The following is a 21,566-nucleotide window of genomic DNA, read 5'->3' on the forward strand; positions in this document are numbered from 1 at the left end:
TTTTTTTTTTGCTGAAGCAAGGGGGAAGATAAAAATGTTGTCTGATGTTTTTATGCAGTGATCTAGGAATGGCCTTGACAAACATTGTCTGGTTTCTAATTATTGTTGAAAAATGAAAGCTCAATATTATGTTAAAGTCCTAAAGTAGTTTTTGATAAGAACTCTCCAGAATTTGAGTGTTTAAATAACATTGTCTAACAGATCAGTTGGTTCAGTACCTAGGGGTATATTTTGTAGTTACCTCACTCTGGTAGCCTGACCTGCTCAAAACTGGACGTTTTAACAAAGCAGTAATGAATGATCTTTTGTAGTTGAGATAACTGTTGGTTAAAATCTGCTCTAAATATCTTTTGGTCCAAATTATCTCAGCCTTGTTTTACTAGGCACAGCCCTTTTTGAGCTGAACACTTACTTACTCAGGCTTTGAATGGAGCCAAAGGTGCTTTCTCAGAGACCAACTGGCACCGTGTGGTCCATTCCCGCCCACACAGCCAGTCCACTGAGGGCACCTGTCAGGTTTCTCGACTTCTAATACCAAATGAAAACTTTTCAACCAAAGTAAGGGTTCTCTCTTCAATCAGCAATCAAAAATATCAACACTCTAATTCCCTCTCAGTGCAAATGACTGTGAATTTGTCTTCTGAACCCACTCTCATTCCATGACCAGCTGAAGGAAAGAAAGTATATAGGTATATCTTAGTCAGGATATACCAACTTAACTTCTCAAAGGGTGGCAATTACAATTCCGGGAAACTCCATGTTAACTAATACATATAAGTTTCTTTAATGCAGAGCTTTTTAGAACTTCTAGTAAACTAAACATAGTATTTTGAATTGCTAAGCGGAGTCTTCATTATGTTGTGTTTTTCAAACTTATTTGACAATAGAATTATATTTTTTAAGGGATCTTATACATGTTGGTAATTGCTAATTGTTATTCCAGGACTAGTCCCTGGAACAGTAGAAACATTTCCCCCCACTGAGTTATATTTTAATATTATGCCTTTGAGTGAGTACTGACAGAAGTAGCTGTATGAAAGGCCATTATAGTTGTATTGTTGAAGACATTGTCCAGTATGTTGATTAGCATTCTCAGAACAATTGCCTCCTGTGATTTAATACTTGGTAGAGCTATGCTTTTTTCTTTTCTGTCAGATGAGAATTATATAAGCCATTATACTTTTATTTTTTTTGCCTTGCCTGTAAGGCAAGTCAAATAAATATAGCTCACAACACAGTAATTATTTAGCTCTCATGTTTAGCATACTAAGAATTTTTACTCTCCTCTTTCATATTTATGTAGCTTAGTAGTTAGATCCCAGCTGTTGAGCTTTATTTTCTTCATCTTTAATAGAAGGCTGTACCATTTGGATTATTGTGAAAATCAAATGAAATCTTCCTTTTTAATTGCTTAGTCATGTGTCTGACACACTGTAAAATGTTAAGTAAATGCTATAGGACTTTTTTCATAATTTTAGCATTTTCTGTTAAATTTTACAACCTTATTTTAAACATATCTTTACTTTGAACCAGCTCAGTCTTGTTTAGAAGTGAGAAGTATAAATTGTATGCGGGAAACGTATTTATACGTTTTACATTGACTAAGCAAAAAGATTACAAACATCACATTAAGAACATGGCTGCGGTGAATATGAAGGAATGAAGTGAGGTAACCATGAGGGGAGTTGATGAAAGAAGTGATGTACCGTTTGTAAATGATCTCTCCAGGATTTGGGTCATTAGAAGTAGCAGCAGAAAACCAATCCTTCCCCCAACAACTCATATGGGTGGTCTTTGCGAGCAAAATGTTGGCTTGAACTTGAATCTGAGTCACAGTATCAAAGCAGCTGCAGCTTTTTTGAAATTTTTGGTTGTGCTGCATGTTTGTGCTATAAGTGGAAAAGAGAGTTCCTCCTAGGGGGAATTTTAGGCCCAGAAGTTAGGAAGCAGACATACAATTTCTAAAATAAGAGTTGTGAGAATCGGGCACCTCAGTTGGAATAGAACATACTGGACATTTGGTCTAGCTGTCTCCCACTCTCCAGGGTTAGTATTAGATAATCTGGGCTTTATATTCATGTAGAAGTAATTCATATGACGGGAGCCATGGCATTTCTGACCCAAGACTCAGAGAGAGAATGTCCTTCCCTTTAGCCCTCTCATCCCTAGTGTTGCAAGATTTGTGTCTGGCTCACTGGTCTCTTCACTCACACCAGCACATGGCTAGCACATGGCATAGGATCATATAATTTGTCACCCAAACTATACTTTTCTGAATGAAAAGGGGCATTATTAATAATTAGGCCAAGACAACATAAATAAGACAGTCCTGAGCAAACCAGACATTTGGTCATTTTAGCTAATAACATCTTTTGTTACCTTCAAAACCAAAAAGGTTTTATATTTTTTATGTTAGCTTTCCTGATATTTCTGTGCCCACTATAGCAGCAGAAAATTCTGAAGGCTGTCTGCCCTGTTTTGATTTTCCTGAACCATGTGTTTTATTTTCTAATTTGGAATGAATTTTCTTTTTGCATTCAAAATCGCTGTCTATTATTGAATTCTATTTAATCAGCTAAAAGACTATCTTATAAATTATTAAGTAAGTCATAATGGTTCTCTCTTTGTACTCTACCAGCCAGGTAATAACCAGGGGTGGGGACGCAAATTAAAGGACAGAGGTGAAGCAGAAGCTCTTAATGCCCATGCCTGGTAATTGCATACTTGGTAAAGGCTGAATCCTGGATCATTAATGGTTTTAAAATATTGCTTTCATTTTCTATTTTGCAGTTATATTTAGGCTGTTGAAATGAAATTAATATTGATAACTATCAAACCAGTGTAAATGAAAGTTAAATTTACATGTCTTATATGCTCTCCCCACTCTTATTTTAACAGAAGAAAGCTTGGCCAGACCACAAGCGAGAATGCAAATGCCTTAAAAGCTGCAAACCCAGATATCCTCCGGATTCTGTCCGACTTCTTGGCAGAGTTGTTGTCAAACTTGTGAGTATAGAACTTGTGAAATACACTTGGGTTTTAATTTAACAAAAGCACTCTCAGTTGCATGTATTCTTTGTTTAAACTATGTTTTTATTGATTATAGAGAGAGGAAGGGAGAGGGAGAGAAACATCAATTGGCTGCCTCCTGCATGCCCCCTACTGGGGATTGAGCCAGTAACCCAGGCATGTGCCCTGACTAGGAGTCTAACTGGTGATTTCTGGTGCATGGGGTGACACTCAACCAATTGAGCCACACCAGCCAGGGCACATGTATCGTTCTTAACATGGGAATTTCAACCCATGTTAATGTTGAAGGTGGACTATTCCAGGGAGTGTCTGAAGACAAAAAGTTGCTGTTTTCCTATTAATCACAGCATCAGTGGCAGTGATGAAGTGCACAGCCCCGCTTTGAAGGCCTCAGGTGTGATCTCTTGGGATTGGAGACATAAGATCCTGTATTTGTCACATGAGATATTAGTAATGTCTGTTACATTGACTTTATTACTTTTCTACTGTGAACTAATGCACAGGCCATGTTTATAATTTTTTTTGTTGCCTCTTCAAATGAGATTTTAATTTGATGATAATTCATAGAAGAGTACTTATTTTTTTATTTACAGTCAAGATTCAGTGAAATTGTTTCTTCAGTTCTTTTCCTGACTCTGCCGAAACAGCTAGAGGATTCTGTGAAATCCCCCTCTGGTGACACCTTCCAGATTTTTTGGGGTCAGGCTTTAGCATGAATATCTCCTCAAATTATTGCAGTCTTCAGCTCTGTTCTGTCCTGTTTTTTTATGGACTTTTTTTTTGGCTATAAAATTTTACAAGGGTATTTAAGAATGTAAAAGTATGATTATATACCTAAAGCTAATGCAATGTTATATTTCAATTACATCTTAATTTAAAAAAATGCACTTGCAATACCAAATGAGCATTGTTTTTGGACTGAATATACAACATACATACTTACTACCATTTTCAAATGTGTACATTGTATTGAACTAAAACATACAAATTTATTTCAAAGCATTAATAAAATCAGAGCAGCTTTGTCATTATGCATTTCTTTAACCACTGGATATTAAAAAGATAACCACTATTGTATTTGAGTGTGAACTTTTTTTCTACTTTATTAATATTGAAAAGATAAAAGAACCACTGTTAGAGCAGAAATGGCTTGCTTTAGAATCACCCATGGTTCTAGTTCTCCTTCACCACCCTTGATCTACTGAATCAAAGTCTAATAGAAAGCAGTTGTAAAATAGTTACTTTCTATTGAGCACTTACTGTTCCAGGCCCTGTGGTCATTGCTGTACATGATATACCTCATTTCATCCCACTACAGCCCAATGAATCAGGTGCTATTAGTATTCCCATATTCCAGATATGGAAATTGATTCTTCTTGACTCAAGTTTAAGTAACTAGCTCAGGGTTGTACAGGTTGTAATAAGTTATTATTTTTATTCATCTATCTTTGCTTTTTTATGATAATTTGTAATAAAATCCTTTCAATGACACAAGTTGTATAGGTAGAGCTGGGGAAACATAAACCTATGAAAACTTGTAAAAGAGTTTTGCATTTGGAAATTAAGCTGGTAGTTAAGTCACAAGTTTATTTCATTTTAAAGTTGTTACTGATTAAAGAATTCAACTGTAAGAAAGTGATGAAGAGAAGGAATATACTGTATAGAAATTTGCTTTTTAATAGACTTTCATTTAAATCTCTAAAGATACTCAAACATATTTATTTATGTATTGGAAAACTTGAAATTGTTTTGGTGTTTTCCGCCTTTACTTCATAGATGGAAGAAACCCCCTCTGAATCGGAGAAACTTTACTCATTTTATGATCTGGAATCAAGTAAGTGATTGTCTATCAGCATCCTGTCCATTATTGCTGAGCTGGTGAATTGCTTTGTTTCATTGTGTCTCTGATATGTGAAGAAGTTCGAACATTAGCTTATTTAATTCATTCCAGGTAGCTTTGGCCATATAGGAGTTTGTGAAGCGCCAGGTGAGGTAGTGAGGAGAGTGTAACCCCCACTCCAGTTGACAAAATGATTTTTCTTGTGCTTCTCCCTCCCTTATTTTCTTCTTGCCGCTCTTGGTTTCTTTTTGATGTCAGGGAACAGTGATGTGAACAGGGTGGTGTCGTGGTCCAGGGAGCATTCAGGTTCACTGGTCCTTCAGGTAATGAGGGAGGTAGGGATACAGATGACTCGGGCCCTCAGCACTGAGCCTGTTCTTCTCCTGATGGCCAGGCTACTTGGGAACAGGGACAGGCCTTCCAAACCTGAGTGTTAAGTGAATGTAGTGTTCCTTTTTCTTTCATACTGGCACAGATGCTCTTCATGGAGGTTGTGAATGACCTCAACTCAAAGGTAGCCAGAGCTCATAGAGTAAATTTGCTACACAGTTTAATATTTCTGGATGGAGACAAATCTAGTAGACTTACGGTTATGGGATCCTATTTGCTAATGATAATTATTATTTAAGAATCACCAATCATTAGAGAGATGCAAATCAAAACTACAGAGAGATAATCATCGCACACTCATTAGGATGGCAACTGTCAAAAAAAGGGGAAAGAACAAGCGTTGGTGAGAATGTAGAGAAATCAGAACCCTTGTACACTGCTGGTAGGAATGTAGAATGGCATGACTGCTATGGCAGACAGTATGAAGGTGCTTCAAAAAATTAAAGATAGAATTACCATATGGTCCTGGATTCAGATTATACACTCAGAAGAATTGAAAGCAGATATTTACCCGTCCACATTTATAGCATTATTAGTCACAACAGCTAAAACATGGAAGCAACTCATGTGTTCCATCAGTGGATGAATGGGTGAGCAAAATGTGTTATATATGCACAATGGAATGTTATTCAGGAAGGGCATTCTGACAACGGATAAACCTTGAGGACACTATACTAAGTGAAATAAGCGAATCACAGAAAGACAAATACTGTGGGATTCCATTTATATGAAGTACTTAGAGCAATCAAAATTATAAAGACAGAAAGTAAAATGATTACCGGGGGTTGTGGGGAGGGGTGAACAGGGAGTTATGTTTCCTGGGTATAGAGTTTCAGTTTTATAAGATGAAAAATGTTATGGAAATGGATGGTGCTGATGTTTGTGTAACAGTGTTAGTGCATTTGATACTACTGAACTGTACACTTAAAAATGGTAAAGGTGGTAAATTTTATGTTTTGTATATTTTACTACAATTTAAAATGAGAAAAAAAGAAATCATTGGGTTAATTTTCCTATGGACCAAGTAATTTAAAGAAAATGTGTAGACCCGGCATGCGCAACAGAGTTATGCTGTAGTTCAACTGATGTATCTTTCCAAGTTTTAATAGAGAACTATTTAGTCATTTTTTTCTTGATATATTACTGCTAAGTAATTAACATATCTTGGAATGAGTTTCATTATTAACATTAGCCCTGCTCAGTAGCAGTGTTGTACATACTGCCTTAAAGTGAAATGCTCTCAAACATTATTAATTGAATTGTGCTCTCTTAACCTTAACACTCCTTTGTGGTATAAATTAAACTGAGTTTTTAAAAAGGTGATAATGGCTTTAGAACTTTATTCTTCTGTTTCAGTTGAAGCAGTACCATATCTTGTTTATTCAACCAAGAAATAACTTGAAGTTGAGATTTCTTTGGTTGGTCTATGTTTTCTTGATGTACTTTCTGACAAATTTTACCAGTTTGAACTTTTCAGTTCCCATCTTCTGTTTTTTGTTTCTTTCCCCTGTGAGATGATACTATTTCTCAGATAGTCATGACCTTGTTGTCAATTGTTTCATAGAAAAATCTGCTTATGTTCACTGATTTAATAAGCATTTATCATGGTTTGAACATGTGTACAGGATGATATAGGAAATCTGGTGACACATCTTTACTGATTTTGTTTCTGATATTTTTTAAATCTGAATGTATTTATTTTGTTTTGATAGGTGTTTGACCTTATAGTATAGATGAACTTTGGCAGATTTTAATTGCTAATGTGTATATCATGATTTATAGTTGGCAAAAATGAGAGAGATGTGTTTGCTCTCTGTCAGAATGGAATCTAGGGCAGGAAATATCTAGTTTAACAGTTACCTTTGAACACCTGAAAATTATCCATTAAAAGTTCACTGTGTGATTGTGCTGTTTATTTTCTCTTTAAAAAAGATATTAACAAACTGACTGAAGATAAGAAAGAGGGCCTCAGGCAACTTGAAATGACATTTCAGCATTTCATGAGAGAAGAAATACAAGATGCTTCTCAACTGCCACCTTCCTTTGACATTTTTGAAGCCTTTGCAAAAGTAAGTGTGAAGTTTGGTATCTTTGCTAATACCATAAATCAACTCTTCACTCTTTATTTTCCTGTCGATCTATGAAAATCCAGGACCCTTCATGTCTTATATCACTCTCCTATGTTAATGAGTAGGGAATGAAAGAATGCATTGCTTATATTAAAGAGGGTGTTTACTTTTAATGATTTATCAGTGTTCTTAGTAATGACCAGGTATGTTCATTGTCAGCTCTCAAGGCATACTCTGCCATTGCATTCATTTAGTTTTGTCATGGTGTTTCAGCAGTGGATCCTGTTTTTAAAATTTTGGGGGGGTGACAGTGGTTAATAAGATTATGTAGGTCTTAAGTGTACAATTCTATGATACATCATCTGTATAGTGCATTGTGTGCCCACCACCTAAAGTAAAATCTTCCGTCACCGTATATTTGACCCCTTTTACCCTCTATTACCCCCCATCCCCCTTCCCTCTGGTCCACCATACTGTTGTCTCTGTCTGTGAGTTTTGTTTGTTTTTCTTGTAATACTGGTTTGGTGGTGATGAACTCCTTTAGCCTCTTCTTATCTGTGAGTTATTGGAGTTTAGATTGTAGGAGTTTGCTGTATAAATATATCCCTCCATTTATGAATTTGTTGCCTGGCTGTAAAATTCAGGTAACATGAGACATAGGAGTGATAAATATTTCTAGAGGAGGGGTCCAGGAGGATTTCACATGGGAAGCAGAAATCGATTCTGGGAATTTCAGGAGAGAGGATGGTGCTGGGAAACAGTTACAGACAGTGGTGTAGAAATGTGGCTGGGGACTGAGGGGGTGCTGATTGCCTAACTCCCTGAGCTGAGAAAAATATATTGACCTCTGCTGAAGATTTGAAAAGGTAGAATATGTATTTCAGTTATATTTAGAACTTCTGAATAGAAGCTTGATGTTTAAAATGCTGGTTTTGCATTTTGGCAATAGAAAATGTGTGAGGGTAACAGTACCTGCAGAATTCCTGTATAAGGGGTGCTGCAGAGTTGTTCATCTGGTTGGATGGACAGACTGAAGTGCCTTACTTAAAGCTTTATTTGCATAGGGTTTTTTTTGGTGTTTTTTTTCTTTGTCTTTTTAGATTGTATGTTACTTGGGGGTATGTGGCTCAATGGAAATAAAGGTATGAGGTATGAGATCTAAGGAAAGTGATGGTTGCCGCTGACATTGATGAAGATGGCCAAAGGGTAGCAGGTACCTTGTAGATACTTGCTGGTGAGAGAACAGGAAACATGCAGTTATTTATATGTTCGTGCAGAATAGAGGCCAAATTCATCTCTGCTACCTCTTTGTTAAATTGTTAATGAAGAGAAGGTGTGTGCCTCCACCTCTGCAGGCCCCTCCCTTCCCATCCCACAGTTTCCCCCCCACTTCTATCCTCAAACACAATTTTCTGATAGATTTCAAAATGGGTTTATCTCAACATGACAGTTGCAATGGATCAATCTACTGATTGAATTCTAAACATTTATTACAAATATAGAAAATGTACATATGAATAATAATAAATATAAACTTTAAAACCTGACAAAGTAGGAGAGGGAGGACAGATTTTAATGGGACGCTGAATAGTATGGTGGTTAAATTGCTTTCATAGGCAAGTAAATGAAATTCTCTTAGCTTCAATCTCTTCATCTATAAATGGGAATAATAATATCAACTTCACAGGTGAAAGTACTTAGAGTGTCTCACACTACTACTGCTGGCCCCTGCTCCTAGCTTTATTCATATTCGACTGTAGGACTTCAGTGTCTTATGTCTCCCTGTGCTGTCACATAGAGCAACCTACGGCTGATTGTCAACCAGAGTCTCTGATGCTTGCTCAGAGTTGTGCCCAGTGCTGGTGTCTCTTGAGATGCTGATAATTATCTCTCTTGTTTGAGAAGAAATTTTGCAAACAGGAAAAAGTACCTTTCCCTTAGTAACTGATTTGGTTTCAGCCCATAGCTATTGTGGACAGAAATCACATACTGTGTCCTGCATTCATAACAACTCCGTGATTTCAGCGTAGTTCCTTGGGATATCATGTAGGAAATGTAAAAACAAGCTTTCTCTGATGAATGAAGTGTTTCTTTCACATGCATCTTAAAAAGATGGAATTAAATATAAAAGTTACTCAGTTGTCATATAATTCACTGAAATGGCATTGAATGTACAGTATTTTTCTGTTCCATCCCTCAGAATGTACATTGAAAATTATTACATTGATAATTGGTAATGGTTATTAATAACCTAAACTTAATGTCAGGAGTCCTAGTTTTGAGCTTATTTTTTGTGTACTGAATATAGGTTGTAGAAAACTACTTAATTATATTTTTCTGGACTTAGAATTCCTTTTCTAAAAATGTATTTGGTAGACTAGAAATGTAATAAGATCTGAAAAATAAAGCAGAAAATAAACTAGTTGCATGAAACTTTTCAAAACACAGTAGATTGGAAGCAGCAAGAATAAAAGTGACCTTCCTGACCACAAAACATGTCATTGTTAGTGTTTCCAGAGCTTGGCAAAGTACTTGTTAACGTCATAAAACTATACAACTGCCACAATTTTTTTGATTAGAAATTCTTCATCTGTTTGGGAAGATGTCCCTTCCCTTTTCCTTTCAAACAAAATAATAATTCTCCTGGTAGCATGTTATTTGTGTTCTTTAGGGCACATATGTGACCTCCAAACTCGAATTTTTAATGCTGTTAGTTGCAGCTGGTTTTGCAACATACACTGCGATTGTACCACTTTGAAAGTAAGGATTTTGGAAAGTATTTTTTTGTACTGTGATACTTAAATTTTACTTTCAGTTTTATTCTTAGTAAATTCATTTATTGGAGAATTCTTTTTTATTAGATTAACAGTGGAGAATGCGTTAAAACAAAAATCTTGCTTGCTTATAATATGAAAAGAAATAATAACTTTTTTATTGAGATATGTTAGAAAATGATGTTATATTCAAGATTACATACTTGCATTTGGCTGGTATATGCCATTAGACACAGAGTGTTAATAAATTATGTCATGTTCTGCCATAATGTCCTAATGTTAGTAGAGTATGTGGAGGAAAAATTACTAAATAATTGCTTTTTGTCCTTTTTATTTGCTGAGGAGTGACGTGCTTCAGTCAAAAGCAAGAACAAGTTGTTGATGATATGCTCAGTTTTTAATTTTAAATTTTCAGTTCTGTTGGCCCTCTCATACCGCATTGCTGGTGTTTTATTACTTTAGTGTTGCTGGTAGGCTCATTTGTGGGGAGACAGTCGCCTTTGTTATTTTGAAAGGTCAGGGGTGTGAGTATTTGCCACTTGAGGGTTACAAGGGTTCCATATAGGAACAAATTTCAGAGTTTTTTGTCGATCAGTTCAGTTGGGTTTCACCGCTGTAGCATGCTATAAAGTAGTAAAGAGAGCAATCCTTTGAATTAATAAAATGATGAATTATCTAATTACAAATTTGATGTGAAATGGCAGTATGATAACTTCCACTGCATTACTAAATGATCCTAGTGACTGATCAGATGTGCCTGGGTTCTATTAAGGAAAAACATGCCATTAAATATTTAGTACTAAGAGCGAGCAGACACACCAGGATTGCTAACCTCCAATCACTGGGTGCATGTATCTGTATATTTGGAGGTAGCTGCTGGGTGAGCATCTCTTGTCCGCTGAGAACAGCTGCTAGAAGACTTAGTAATTGGGATTTTACGTCTCTTCTGGTTTTAAGTAAAGCAGGCAAACAGCCAAGATACTTAACTGCATGCGGATCCTGGCATTCTTATGATGAAATGCTGATGCATTTATGATTTATATGTTTTTCCTTTATTACAATAGATTGAATCTCTGAGCAGATTCAAGAGACAATTATTCTCACAAATGTTCTTCTAAGTTAAGTGACATTTGTGGGACACTTGGGCTTTCTAAACAAAACAAGTCATGTGTTTTTAACGATTATGTTTATCATGTTCATTTTTAGCCATTCAGTTAATATTTCTCTTCATTTATGTGTACATAACCTATGATAAGTTGGTGTATGTCTATCATAGTTAAAGGCCAGATGCCAGCTAACTTCTGAAGTTGGGAGGATAATTAGTAAATTCTTAATTAGCATTTTTAATTATTTCTGTGGTGGTCAAGGTTAATTACTTATATAAGGCAAATGCTTTGATTAAAACTACTGATGTATAAAGGTATTTGCCAAACTTTGTTGCCTTATCTATTTGAGTGTATAACTTGCCATTAACTCAGATAGAGATGATGTTTTTAAATGACAATATGTCATTGTGAAAAGGTAGAGGTTACTTCTGTTGCTTAGGCTTTCCCTTTAGTGACAAAAACCTCTGCTAGAGTACTGTGTCTCCTTACTAGAATGTGACTTCCTTAGAGCCAGAAATTACATTTTATTTATTTTGAATTCCTAGCAGTCTTCATGGTATACAGTAGGTATTTGTTAACTGAATGAAGGAATGAATGAAAACTGTCCCTTTGCAGTTTTATAGAGTACACTTTATTAAATACCTTTAAAAATTAATACATTACTATAAGTATACAAGAAGTAAAAAGATATCTTTATCATGGTAAAATTGAAGAAGTTTAGTAAGTTAGTTGATAGCTCAGAATCACAGAGGCTTCTATTGTGCTAAATTCTTCAGGAAATGATGGATTATTATATTAACTATTCCCAAGTTAGCAAACCTTTTCTGTAAAAGTCCATATAGTCAGTGATTTGTAATGCACAGTGAGAGGACTACTTATGATTTCTGGCAACTCCTTAACTCTGCCATTGTAGCTGAAAGCTTCCATGGACAATATATGTGAATGGGCATGACTGTGTTCCAATAACACTTTGTTTATAGACACTGAACATTGATTCTTTTATATAATTTTCACTAATGCTTAAGTATCCTTCTTTTTATTTTTCTCCCAACTGTTTACAAATGTAAGAAAACATGCTTAGCTTGTAGGCTATGCGGAAACAGGTGGTGGGTCAGATGTGGCTGTTGGGCCATTGTTTGCCAACCCTTAAATTATTATTTGTAAGCCAGAAGCTTTTTTGTGCTTAGTAGGAAACAGAATATGCTATCGGAAAGTTCTCTAATTAAAAGAAAAGGAGAGGAAATATTTCACCTATTACCTTCTAACAAACCATTAGTTCTACAGTTTTGCGTTGCCAGTCACATTTATAAACACACTGTGTGTACAATAATTGTTTATTGAGTTTTCTTTTTTATTCTAAGTGAATTTAATTCAAGAACTTTAAAATTTTTTAATTTAGTAATATAGTAGAAGACATTGTATTTCACTAAGGGTTAGGAATAAATAAATAAATAGAAGAAAACACTTACTTTGTTAATGTCTTACATACATTATCGCATTTGAAACTAGATCAGGTTGTCCCTATGATGATGAGTTTCTACCTCGGCAGTTCTGCACAGCTGTGTTGAAATGACTAGCTTTCCAAACCAACTGTATATTCTCCCATCAGATGACTCGGTTATAATCAGAACTGCTGTATCATGTACTTGACAGTATGTGGCTTTATCTTCTATTCCTCATTTTTTTGGTTCCATACTCAGCCAGGAAGCCAATGGGTATTAGACACTGGCATTTGTCTTATGCCAGTAGATCAAGGGACAATTGAGGGATTTATCACAAGTTTCCTAGTGCTGCACCTACCTGATTTTATTTTCTTAATTTCATTTTTTACTCACAAAATACTTTAAAAAATATAACATTTATTTTCTACAATAGCCCTTTGAGTTATTATTGGTATCTCCTTTTGCGGATAAGGAAATGCTTAAGGTCACACATAAATAAAGGAGCAAGAGCTTCAACTTGGCTCTTTTGATTTCATATTTTCCCAGATCCCTCCATACTGCATTCTGTATTATGCTAGTTCTCTAGTGGAGCTCTAATTATAAGCTATTATAAGCCTTAGGAGCAAAATTCAGAGTATGAGAAATGAGAATATTTGATAAGATTTCTATCACTAATATGAAAGTATTGCTCTAGGCAAAGCTTTACATTATTTAATTAGGATTTCTGTTACCTTTCACGTAGGTGGTGCATCATGTCTTACTCACCTCTTTCCCTCACGCATTCACATCTAAAGTGCTGGTAGGGTGAGTGGGAGGGAGGGGTGGGTTTTTCATATCAGATGATTCTGAACTGATGTTGCCATGATTCTATGTGAAAATAATGATGCTTGAAATGGAATTTGCATGGAGCCAACTACTTTTTGAAATCTGGATTCCACAACCTGGAAGTACTGAATATGAAAACATTTATTATTCAAGAGCCTTCAGTTTGGGTCTTGTTTTCCAGCTCTTATGGACATGCTTTTTCCCTATGATTCTGTAAATATTGCACTTACAGATTAAGACATTTTATAATGCAATAGAATATAAATGCAATATATACAATGGTCAGAATTTCTTTCCTGGTTACAGCCTTGGCATACACAGTTTCTTTCATCCTTCCTGGCAAATTCTTTTGTATTCTTCAAGATTCACTTAAGATGCCCCCTTTTCTAGGAAGCCTTTCTCAGTTCCCTTATACATGTCCTATTATGGCAGGAATGGGAAAATACTATAAACTATAAGCAGATAAAAAATGAAATTGGGCACTTCTCTTATTTTGTCCCTCCAGCCAGGTGCTGGTATCATGAACTGACTAGTTTATTGCCAAAGGGAACAGCCGAGAGCTCCAGTCCATGAGACTCGAACAGCTGCCAGGGATGATTGGCAGCATCTCTCATCCAGACATTTTGGAAATCTTTCCTCCTAGTCCATTCATGGCATTCTCTCCTTTTAGGTAGTTTTGTCTCTGATCATTTTGGCCCCCTGTGAAGAATCAAAGGATTCATGGTTTTTGAACAAGCAGATCTGAAAAAGCTGCCAACTTACTAATTACTGCTAATTATCTTTATAGAAAAATAATGAACATAGGGATTAAATGGTGTATTTGTACGGTATACTTTTTCCTAAAAGTCTTGCTTGTGAACTTAATTCCTATAAATAATATGTCATGTTATGTGAACTAGGAAAATTTGGATATTATTATGGTCCTATTATGAATCTTTTTCTGGGAAAAGATTTATTTTGGTAAGCTCGTTGCTCTGTTTTAAAAACCTGGACTTCCACATATTGCGTCTGGTTTTCCCTTAAGCAGAATACATTTGTTATGAGTTAATATGTCCCCTAACCCCCCCTGTTTGCAGGGCCAGTCTCATTTCTTTAATAGACTTCACCAAATTCTTGGGGCCCATTTGCACTTACATTTCTAGAATGGGATGGGATCTGCCTTGCTACATCATAAATCACAGGAAGAGTTCTATGAGATTGGCTTTTTAAAGCCTCTTGGCCATGAAGCCACTCAGCAAATGACTTCCTCGTTTCCAAACTAGTTAGTGTCCCTGGGACCATTTCTCCGTGAAATACCTATTCCACAGTCTAGCTTGGTCTTTTCCAAGTAGAATTTCAAAGCCCAGTAACTTAAGCAGATATTTAGATTGACCTCAGTAGATACAGATCATGAGAAACAAAATAGAATGCTGAAAACCTCTCCCTGGTAAGTTGAGGAAATAAGGATATTTCCTCTCTGCCATTCAATTCTGATGTATTTGATACATTGGAGTTTTGGGCTATTTTCTTTTGTGATAAACTGGTCAACTCACTGTACTGATGCCAGACTGGAGCAGTATAATAATCAAGTGCCTGTTCTTACGTTTTTATCTGCATATATATATATATTTTTTAATTTTATTTTTGTTTAAAATATTAGAGATGTCCCCTTTTCTCCCCAGTGACCCATTCCCCCCCCCGTTGCTTCCCCCTCTCTAGTCCCTCTCCCCACCATTGTCCGTGTCCTTGGCTTGTGCATATATGTATATAAATTCTTTGGTTACTCTCTGCCCCTCCACCCACCCACCCTCCTCCATCCCTCTACATTCGTCAGTCTCATCTATGCTTCCATGTCATTGAATCTATTCTGCTCATCAGTTTATTAAGTTCTTTAGATTCCACATATAAGCGAGATTATGTGATATTTGTCTTTTGCTGCCTGGCTTATTTCACTTAGCATAATATTCTCACTTTCCATTCATATTATAATATGACAACATGTTTTGATAAGTACATTGTTTTACTAGAATTTGAGCTTATTTAGTGAAATGGGAAGCCCCAATGAAGAGTTTAGGCCAATATATTTGTTGACATTAAATATTAAAAAAAAATTCTTTTTTTCAGAGGGAGGAAGGGAGAGCGAGAGAGAGAGGGAGAGAGAAACATCAGTTATGAGAGAGTCATTGATCGGCTGCCTCCTGCATGCCCCCTGCTGGAGATCGAGCCCGCAACCTGGGTATGTGCCCTGATTGGGAATCGAACTGTGATCTCCTGGACCCTAGGTTGATGCTCAGCCACTGAGCCACACCAGCTGGGTGACATTAAATAATTTTGAACAATTTACAAATACTGATTTTAGAAGCAGCTTTGATAGTCTATTGATTATAGTAATAGATAATGAATGCCTTAAAAACCCTTTTGGTATAATTAAGCTTTTAAATCTTAGGCAAAAAGTAATTCACATTTTTCTAGATCAGTAATAGTTTGAGTACTTGTCTTTATGCTGCTTTTTAGAACGTTGACATAATCCTTTCCATTTTTATTTTCAAGTGACAGCAGAATCCCAAGTATAAGAAAATGTGATTAATTCTCTCACATTGAAGTCATTTAATCGTCCCTTGCCTAACAGCTGCTTTCTATTCAGTACATTGAACATAAAATTCTAGAATGCCTTTGTGCTATCATATATTTTAAATGTGAACCATTCTTCCTTGCAATATCATATACTATTGTTGTTTTGAACTTGACAGTTTGGCGGGCAGTTTCTCTAGACACTGCTATTGTAGTTAGCCGGGGGTATTCTTCCCCAGCCCTGTATGCTGCACATCGCTGTGATGTTTAGTATCACGTATTGGCAGTAAGAAGGGGGGTGGAACTGGTTTGTGTTTCCATTCCTCAGCTCCTTTTATTTCTAGAGCATGTTGGAGAAGTGGGAAAAGATGGTCAGCACAAAGCACTGTGACTTTTTTAAAAAAAAATATATCTTTATTGATTTCAGAGAGAGGAAAGGAGGGGGGGAGAGAGAGATAGAAACATCAATGATGAGAGAGTCATTGATCGGCTGCAGCCCACAACCCGGGCATGTGCCCTGACCGGGAATCGAACCCCAATCGTCTGGGATCCTAGGTCGACGCTCAACCGCTGAGCCACACTGGGCCGGGCAGCACTGTGACTCTTACTTGGAAATTTTAGGTCAGAAAGAACCAGCTTTAATAAATTTTAACTCAGTAAGTTTGTATTGACGGTCCATAGCACTGTGTGCAAAAAGGATATTTTCTGTCCCATCTGGTAGGAGACATAAAACATATATATAAATAACTTAAATATAATTATGTTGAAAGTTCCTTGAAAGCATCCTGATATTGAATGAAGCAGGAAAAAAAAAGGATTTGTTGGCTTTGAACTGAAAAATGCCACCTTCTAGTATTGCTAAACCCAGCAGGACAGTGTCATTAGGTACTGATCTTCCTCCATTGCTAGACTCACTTTCCAGTAGATGCCTTCATTCTCAGATACGCTCCCTCATGTGGTGGCCAGACACAAGACAGTGGTCAGAATCTCTAAGTTTTCATCCTCTCAGCTCCAAATCTAGCATGAAAAAGATCTGTCTTCTTGGTTGCTTAAGCAGAATTCTCAAGGTTAGCTGCGATTGTATCTAATTGGCACGGTTTGGGTCAAGTACACATGCTTGAACCATTTGCCCTAACGAGGGGGATACGTGATTTCTATTTGCTCTGCCTAGGTTACATGCCCACCCTTGGCATTAGCTCCAAGAGAGCAGGGAGACACCGGTAACAGGGAAGAGATGGTTACCAGAGGAGTATGGGGAATGGATACTGCATGACAGAAACGGCGTATACCTTCATCTTCCTGCTTACCCCACTGGACATGCCATGCTCCCCTGCTACACTCCAGTACTGATGGCCAGCTGGCCATCGGATATTCTGCTTTGTGTTTTAGTCATTGTTTATTCACTATTTGCCGACATTTGTTTGGTGCCAGCGATGTTGCAGGTGTTGTACAAAGGGATGGGAACACAAAGATAAAAATCAGTTGTCTTTGGGGAGTTCTCACTTCATTATGTATGATTTGCTCCCCAACTGGATTGTAAAGCTTCGGAGATTTCGGAAATCTTACTGCGTTCCCTTACAGCATGTAACATAATATTTTCCACAAAAGATGCTCCTGATAGATAGTTGAAAGTTTGCGCATGCAACTTACTAAAACATAAGTTTCATTACTTCAGACTTGCTAAATGAATGAATCTCAGTTTGTGACCATCTTGTTTGTATTCATACCTGAGGCAGGAAGTATACTATCTCTTTGTCAGGCTTCTGTGGAGCTTGGTGATTCTTCTGTCACTGTTACTTGTTGGTTTATCTTGGCTCCTATAGTTCGGATATTCTTGGGGACGATGAATTACTTAATACATGTTTGTTGATTGGAATCTGTTGAATGCTGGAAATGTATGTACTTTCATCATGGGGAACAGTTTCAGTTCTTTTTTCACTATCTCTTTATAGTTGATTTGTTCATAAGACTTTTCAAGTTCTTATTTATGTTTAATAGGCAGATTTGGGCTTTGTTCTTCATTAAGTTTTCCATGTGTACATTTTGGAACTGGTATTATTTTAATACTCATCAGAACATCAGGGTTGGTATTGATAATCAGAGAGGACTTATGTCTCTGGAAAGCTAAAACCATCCTTAGGATGGATAGCATTATTATAGAAAGAAAATGAACTCCACTGGCAGGTTGGGTGTTCTCTATTATCCAACCTGAAGTTAATATTCCTTGTTTCTATTTGTTTGCAATAAAACTCAGGCTTTGATTTCCTGAGGTCTTTGTAATCCCTAATGAAAAGACAATTTGGTGTGCTTTGAGACTAAGAGCCAGCATTGAATAATGGCCATGTGCCAGACACTGTGCTCTGCATAGATTATCTTTCAAATCTTTACGGAAATTCTGTGGGGTAAGCACCATTATTATTTTTGTATTGCAGGAGATAAACTGAGGCTTGGAAAGGTGAGGGACTCTGCCCAAAGTCACATAGCTAGTCAGTGGCAGACATGGGCCCCTAAGCCAGGTATCTTTGACCTCAGAGCTCATGGTCTTAACACATAAAAAGCAGAAATATTACAAAATCTCAAATTCATACCTTACTACTTATGCCCCACCTCGCCACCCCTCCCAAAGATGGTTGATAGCACCTTCATTGTGATAATTCATTAAGCATTTGCAGGACTAATTTCCTTACCTGTAGTCCCAAGAGAACACTTTTGTGTATTTTTCATCTTTTCGGTAATAACAACATTAGATTATAGATAGCCAATACCTTCCATATCTCTAAGTATCTTTAATCCTTCAACACAAACAAAAGCCATTTTCTGTAATATATGCAAATACGTATTTTTAAACTGTGCTAATAAATTTCATCGCTTATTTTAAACGGGCAAGGGAAAAAGCCTATGTTGCCGATTGTCTTTCCAGAAGACAGAAAAGAGCAACTATCCTGTCCCATCCCTTTTCATATTGAATATCTCTTAAAAATGAACGATGATGGAGTATTCATCATACTGAAAGATTCTCCTACAGTCGTATTTCAGAAATAATAGTGGCAATTAAATTTAAGATCTTCTGTTAACAGGAACCAACAAGTAAAGCTGTCTGCTTCTAAAATATGGAGATCAGTGTCCTATGAGACAAGAATGAGGAGATAACATATTTAGGACTAAAATGGAAGTCTTGGAAGGAAAATCTTTTAATTTAATTAAAAAGCATTACTAATTCCAGATATATTTATAGCATATTCTGATCGATGCAGTGGTATTTATATATCAGAAAAAATAAATGAATTTTTTACATTTAATGCATGAGAAAATATTTTTGCCGAGAAATTTATTTATACTGCTAGGATTAAAAACAGAAAAGATGGGTTGCTGCTTCCCAGTACAAGTCAGTAATTTCAAGTTCCTGACTTTAAAAACAAATAGTGCTCTTGTTTCTTTCACATAAGAAGGGGTTTTATGTATTTTAGATTTATAAGCTTTGATTTTATGAGGCATACTGTAATCTTAACCATGACTTAAAAAAATGTTTTTAGCCAGTTCTTTTCAGGTGGGGGAAAGTTCTATAATTTTATATTGAAAGTAGAAGGAAAGCTTGGCTTGCTATGTAGAAAATTTGATTACACATCGTTTTCAGAAAATAACTGGTTAATTTTATATATAAATACATGTATTTGTAAAAATATATATTATATTTACATTAGTGTATATTTGATGTATAATATATATATGGTTAAAATAAAGTTATTTATATATAAATCTGCACTGCACATATACATTAAGGAAATAATTGGCCAGTAAGGAAGGAAAAAAATTTCTTCTCTCACAAATGTTGATATTTTCTTACAAAGCCAATTTATTGTTGAAGTAGAGGGAGTGCAATTTTTATTCTGGCTGTCTTTGAGGCCATGGAGCATGCATATGCTGTTCTGTAAAATCATTACAAATAGAAGTGATTTGTTCACAGTATTTGTGTGGGAAATGTTACTGTTTCTTAGATAGTTGTAGAGTCAAGTACTAGAAAAGCTTAACAAGAGAAATTCCATATGATTTTCATAGTCATGACTGAGGCTTTGCTGATTGTATAGAAATGGTTCCTGTCTACATAAGCAGTGTGCATGTCCAGACTTGAGAATGGTCTAATTAATAACAATAACTTCCTTCCTTTTTTGATTAGAATCAATTTATTTTGAATGTGCCCTTCTGACATTTTCTAGGTAAAACAAGAAGGTTAAATCATCCAAGGATGCCCTAGAGTTTTATCCCCTCCCCCTACCTACACACACACACACATACACACGTACACACAAAACAAAACGCTAAGAGGAAAGCTTGGAGCTTTCTGTGAGGAATTTCGTCTTTATAATTCATACTTCCTTTGAGGATTGATTTGTTCTCTTTTTGATGAATTCTGACTTTCTTGTTCCATGGCTCTCATCTCAGTTGTTTAGCGATTTATTTTTCTTGCTCAGGGAATTGAGTTTTCCAGATCATATGGCTACACCTTGTATTGGGATGAAGGTCAGAGTCTTTTAATTTTATTGATGGAACTGGTATCGTAACCTGGGGGTCTTCTGCTGTATATTTAAATCCTGTTATAGTGTCTGAAAACAATCACATCTTGGCTTTTGGTCAAGCAGATACTTTTATTAAATTCCTTGGCTACATCTAGTTTACTTTTCCTTGAGAGAAATATAACACAATACCACCAGCATCATGACTGCAAATAGATTGTTACCATGGCAACCCCAACAGTTTTTAATATTAGAATTTTCTTGTTCAAGCAAAACTTAGGACATTGGGAATCTTTTCCCTGACTGAAAACTTTATGCTGTCTCTTGTAGTTGCCATTACCCCGTGTCCAATAAGAAAACTGATATCTTTTAATAAGAAAACAGTTTCAACACTTTGTTTGCTTATCAGCCTCTCAGCTACTGTGTCAGAAAGCCCTATACTTTCTCAACTGTAGTCCCTCTCTTTGGTGTAGGGTCTTTTACAGTTAGGTGCCATTGAGGTTTGTGAGAGACACTAAGTAAAGAGAATCACAGTCTTGTATTTGACACCGAAGAAATTTGCCACCCACCAACGATATGAGTAGTCTTGGGAAAATGGCTTAGGTTTCCTGGGACTGGTTTTAAAAGTTGTATGTTGGAGTATCAGTTCCTGTCTTATTCATCTCATGGGCTTGTTTTAATAAAATAGCACATACAGTATTTGTTACTAGTTTTATTCTTTGTGGATAACAGGAATAACTAATACATATGCATTGTACAGGGTGGAGCAAAATTAGGTTTACAGTCATGAGTATGTGAAACAGAGTTTACTTTTGTATTAGTATTTATTAATCGCTGTATTATTTTCCATGTGAACAACTGTAAACCTGTTTTTGCCCAGCCGTGTATTAGGATTATATATTATCTCACTTAACCCCAACAATAACCCTGGGAAATAGGTATATTATCCTTTCTTTTGTATGAAAACATTTACAAGCAGAGACTATTCAATGGCGTTTTCTCAGATCACACGACTATTAAATGTCTAGG

At 36.2% G+C, this 21,566-nt stretch overlaps 1 protein-coding gene across 1 annotated transcript in view; it reads left to right on the forward strand.

Moving 5' to 3' along the window:
* Nucleotides 1-21,566, forward strand: part of SMYD3 (SET and MYND domain containing 3) — a 356,940-nt gene that overhangs the window by 69,720 nt on the left and 265,654 nt on the right. Inside the window, exons 3-5 of the mRNA XM_081124212.1 lie at nt 2,899-3,006; nt 4,807-4,864; nt 7,193-7,329. Of these exons, the coding sequence (XP_080980338.1) occupies nt 2,899-3,006; nt 4,807-4,864; nt 7,193-7,329 (303 nt within the window). The remainder of the gene's footprint in view (nt 1-2,898; nt 3,007-4,806; nt 4,865-7,192; nt 7,330-21,566) is intronic.

The sequence above is a fragment of the Miniopterus schreibersii genome, assembly GCF_964146895.1.
Source record: "Miniopterus schreibersii genome assembly, chromosome: 21".
Lineage (NCBI taxonomy): Eukaryota > Metazoa > Chordata > Mammalia > Chiroptera > Miniopteridae > Miniopterus > Miniopterus schreibersii.